Raw genomic sequence first — 4393 nt, forward strand, 5'->3', positions numbered from 1 at the left:
TTACAGTCTGTTCTGAAAAGACCGGGTCACTTTGGAGAAACACTGACCAAAAAAAAAAATCGAAAGTAGAGAGGAGGCTGGAAGACGGAGAAGAATCTGCAGGGTTGGGTGTTAGGTGGGACTCGCCTGTGGGTTCAGTCAACCCAGGGCTTGCATGATTTGAAGCCCTAGGACTGAAGAAAATAAGGAATCTGAGACATTTGCTATAAGATCCAATGAGATTCTTTCGTGACCCTGAACTTGTGATTCCCCAGGTTTTAAAGCCTTCGAAGCGGGTGGCCAGCAAGGCTGCCGTCAGGTAGGGGATGGTACCAGAGCGAGCATTCTCTCCTAGAGAGAAAAATACCGTGGAGAATGATTCCCCCTTGCCTCCAACCCGCCTGCAACTCCTCGTCCGAAAGGCGCACCAAGAAAATTTCAGAGAAGACAAAGCCCCAGGAAGGCATGTTGAACTAAAGTTTATAAATTAAAGAAAAAAAATACAGCGAATAGAGTTTCCAAAATTCACAAATCTTTTAAGGATAACTCTAGTTGAGTGCACAGTGCCCTTAAAGAGGCGAAAAGCTGCGAGGCTGACTGAGACACGTAGTCTCAGTAGCAAGCAAGGCACAGAGGGTGTGGGAGCTGGAAAAGAGGATCAGGGTACGTGGAGGAAGACGCGGAAACGCGGGCCAGAAATATTCACATTGAATACAAAAATAAATCGTTATTTGAATACAAACAACCGAAAAGTGCTACAAGTCTCAACCGTATTTGAGAAAGAGAGAGAGAGAGAGAGAGAGAGAGAGAGAGAGAGAGAGAAAAGAAGAAAGGAAGAAGGAGAGACAGGGTGGTTTCCGAAAAGGGCTTTTACGATGGCCCTCTTTGTGGATCTCCCAGGCACTTTCCCTTTGGGTGTGGCCCTGAATTTACAGAAAGAGAAAGTGTAGGGAATCCCTGGCCTGCCCCGCCGCTGAAAGGCTCCCATTCTTACATTCAGCATCCAGGAGGGCGCCCGCGAGGGGTGGAGTGGAGGTCCCCCTCCCCCCAATCAAACCCTACGAAGTTCAATTCAACTCCTGGCCTGGAGCTGAAAGGATTCTGCACTCCTTTGTCACAAATATAATTTCCAAACATTAAAGATACGAAGATACAGATCGGTAGCATGGATACCATGAACTAGTATGGCCTAGCCGCAGAAGTGCCTGGCCGACCCGAGATTCTGTGGATTCAGGCTACCGGGGGCGTGGGGGGTGGGGCGGTCTCCAGGAGTCCTCTCTACTCTGGGTAAACACCATCCCCAGGCAGACAGAATCCGAATCCAACGGTGGTGTTGTGATAATAAATAGCATCCAGAGGCTTGCGGATAGGTGGCGGGTGTGCAGAGCGCCTGGGGTCATAGGGCGCAGCTGTTCAAATCACAATAAGGCTCCCTCTCTGGGCAGACTCAGTTCCACTGCCCTGTCACCCTGGGTAGGAGAGTGCCAGCAGGATTTCATTCTCCACCTGCCCCATCCCCAGTTGGGCAGATTGCCTGCACAGTGTTCAGTCTCTACACCTGTCCGCGGCGGTGCAAGATAGGGCGCAGGAATCCTTCCTTGCCTCGCCCTAAACGTTTCACTGGGTACCAGCAGCGGCTGCGCATGTGGACAGCGCCCAGCCCGGGAGGCAGTAGTAAGGGTAGTAGTAGGAGGGCTGCAGTGGCAGAAGAGAAGGTGGCCTCAACACCTCTCCGGGCAAATACTGTCTTTGGTCGTCACGCACCAGCACTTTTACGGCCACTTTCTTGGCGGCGGGTGCTGAGGCGAGCAGGTCGGCGGCCATCTGCCTACGTTTGGTCTTGTAGCGACGGTTCTGAAACCAGATCTTCACTTGTGTCTCTGTGAGCTTCAGCGAAGCTGCCAGGTCTGCGCGCTCCGGCCCGGACAGGTAGCGCTGATGGTTAAAACGGCGCTCCAGCTCGAAAACCTGGGCGTGCGAGAAGGCGGCCCGAGAGCGCTTCTTTCGTGGCTTAGGGGCTGCGGGCTCTTCCTCCTCCTCCACGCCGCCCGCCTGCCCGCCGCTAGCCCCGCCGCCCGCAGCGCCGCACAACCCAGGCACGCGTGCACCTCCAGGGCTAACACTGTCGTCCTCGCCTCTTGGGCTGTGGTCGCCTGCGGATTCCGGTAGGGACAAAAAGCAAGACCCTGTCAGACTCGCAGAGGGGAAGATGGGTCTCAGTTGCAGTGGTTTCTCGCGGAAGATTGGGCAGGGGGACCCGCTTTGTGCCTACTGAAAGGGGAGGAGAGGTTCCAGAGGGGTCTGTTTTAGAACTCTGTCTCCCATGCTTCACAAATCTGTATCTTTTCTGCTGCTTTGCCAGAGCAGTAGGGAATCAGCTCTCCCCGAGTTTTCCGGGCCCCAGATTTCCTGCAGGAATGAGGATACTTGGCCTGAGCTTATCCACAAGTTTTGTTCTGTACTTAGCCCTGAATCGTGGCTTTCTACACTGAATTTCGGTTTCTCGGCTCTAGGCTGTGCACCTCTGCACACCCACACTTACACAACCGTTGGTTACATGAAAGAGGAAGGTAGGGGGAGGGCGCAGATCTTGAGGTCAGAGGTATATAGAGTCTTCTACCCTAAGAGCCCAGAACTGCTGTCAGGGGGATGGCTACAGGGTAGAACTCAAGGCCCGAAGTACGCTTGCCTCCCTGTTCTTTGCGTGAAAATAAAGGGAAGCCGGGTGTAGGTTAAGACTCTGATCTAAACCCGGTTTTCCAACCTTTTCTGTGCTCCTTGCAGCGCGCCTGCGAAAGAGGTCAGCGCTCTGGCCGGCTTGAAGCCTATGTGAGGCCTACAGCAGACTGGACCCAATAGAAGCCAGCTGCGGGCCTTTCAGACCAAGAAATACACCCGTGAGTGGAAACAGTCTTGACTGTCCAGTGCCTCCCGGACGACCTGGATCACACGTCCCCACCATCTTACGCCCTCAGATAACTGCTGCTTTTGTTTCTAGCTCCTAGGTGCTCAGTCAAAGGCTGTTTTGCCAGTCTCGGGGTAAGGGAAGTTAAACGCGCCCTTTCCCAAGGCTCCCCACTCCTACGCTGTGACGGGACCTGCAGTCTTAGCCTTGGCCGTGTCAGGGAAAAAGCTCTAAGATCTACCTCATAGGTTTCTGGTCACCCTTTCTTTCCTAAGTCTAGAGATTTTAAATGGGCACAGTCGAGCCACCGCAGATGGACTCCAAGCTCTTGCTGCAGAGCGCAGGGCACATGGTACCAGGACACCGGCTCTAAGAAGCTCACTTGCTTCAGGCTCTGGGGCAGCGCGCGCCAACGTGCAGAACTTGGAGACTTAGCTAGAACTAAGGCCGGCTGGGCATCGGGTTCCCACCATAGGCCCACCCCGCCTCGGAGTGCTTGACCTCTTAACCCACCCCCTTCAGCCCAGCCCCCTTCCTGGAGAAACCCCCGCAGCAGCAGACCTGAAACGCTGGCTGACATCTCGCTGTCGCTGCGGACCGGGGCTTCCTCCTCCAGGTCCTTGGCGGCGTGCAGCTCGCAGCCCGGCTGCTCCAGGCCCAGGGTCACCCTGGCGCGGCCGGCTCCACTGGCTCCCGGGACGTCGGCGCAGCGCCTCCTGCCCTCAGTCTCTTCGCTCAGGGCTGAGTCCGAGTCCCAACCTCCGGGGCTCTCCGCGCTCTGCCCCACAGCTGTTCTGCTTCGGGCGGGAGACGCCAGAAGAGAGTCCTCGGCGCCCCCCAGCGCACCGGCCTCCGTCTCCCCGAAGAGCCGCCAGCAGCAGACGGCGGGCGCCGCGGCCACCGCCACCTCTGTGCCCCCTGGTGCCGGGCGCCCCTCGGGCGCTGCCAGCCCGCCCCGCTCCTCTTTCTTGTTGAGGATCGCCTGGATGGAGAAGGGCGTCAAGGTGCCGCTGCTGCGCACAGCCATCTGCGCCGCGGATCGGAGCCGGCAGCCGGGCGGGCAGCTGGGGCGCGGGGACAGCTTCGAGCCTGACACGGAGCGCTGGACGACCGCAGCGCGAGTGAGAGGGGCGCGCCAGGCCCCCGCAGCCCACTCCTGCGCAGCTCAGCAGCCCCCGCCCCCCTCAGTTCCAAGATCCGCGCCGACCGTCACCCCACCTCACAGGCCCACCTCGCCAGGACCCCCTCCCCCGGAATCCAGAGCCAGATGCTCTTCTCCTACAGCCCGGCCCGTTATCTCTTCGCCCGTGGGCCCGGGGAGGGGGGGCGGCCAGGGTCTGTCCCCTGGAGGGGAGGCCGGCGGGAATTGTCAAGGGTCCTCTCGGCGTCCGCAGTCGCCTCGGGAGCGCCGCTGGGGCGCACCGCCCAAGTCACTTTCTCTGTGCGCCTCTGTCTTCCCGGCCTGTAGGGCTTCGCTCCTGGCGGGTCCTCCCTCTTCCCCCTCTGGGC

General features: G+C 58.1%; 1 protein-coding gene across 1 annotated transcript; it reads right to left on the reverse strand.

Annotated features, from left to right (window-relative positions):
* Window positions 1-447: 447 nt before the first annotated feature.
* On the reverse strand, window positions 448-4053 carry Nkx3-2 (NK3 homeobox 2). The gene is made up of 2 exons (XM_034509432.2): window positions 3446-4053; window positions 448-2132 (listed from the first exon to the last, which is right to left on the reverse strand). Exons 1-2 carry the CDS (start codon window positions 3909-3911, stop codon window positions 1597-1599), a joined length of 1002 nt encoding a protein of 333 aa, XP_034365323.1. The 5' UTR covers window positions 3912-4053; the 3' UTR covers window positions 448-1596.
* Window positions 4054-4393: the final 340 nt, after the last annotated feature.

Source organism: Arvicanthis niloticus, chromosome 7 (genome assembly GCF_011762505.2).
Source record: "Arvicanthis niloticus isolate mArvNil1 chromosome 7, mArvNil1.pat.X, whole genome shotgun sequence".
NCBI classification, from domain to species: Eukaryota; Metazoa; Chordata; class Mammalia; order Rodentia; family Muridae; genus Arvicanthis; species Arvicanthis niloticus.

Excerpts from the sequence above, each read along its gene's own strand:
- Nkx3-2 (XM_034509432.2), bottom strand. The coding sequence starts at position 3,911 with ATGGCTGTGCGCAGCAGCGGCACCTTGACGCCCTTCTCCATCCAGGCG. Across the intron at positions 2,133-3,445 it reads GATGTCAGCCAGCGTTTCAG|GCGACCACAGCCCAAGAGGC; the intron begins GTCTGCTGCTGC and ends CGGAATCCGCAG.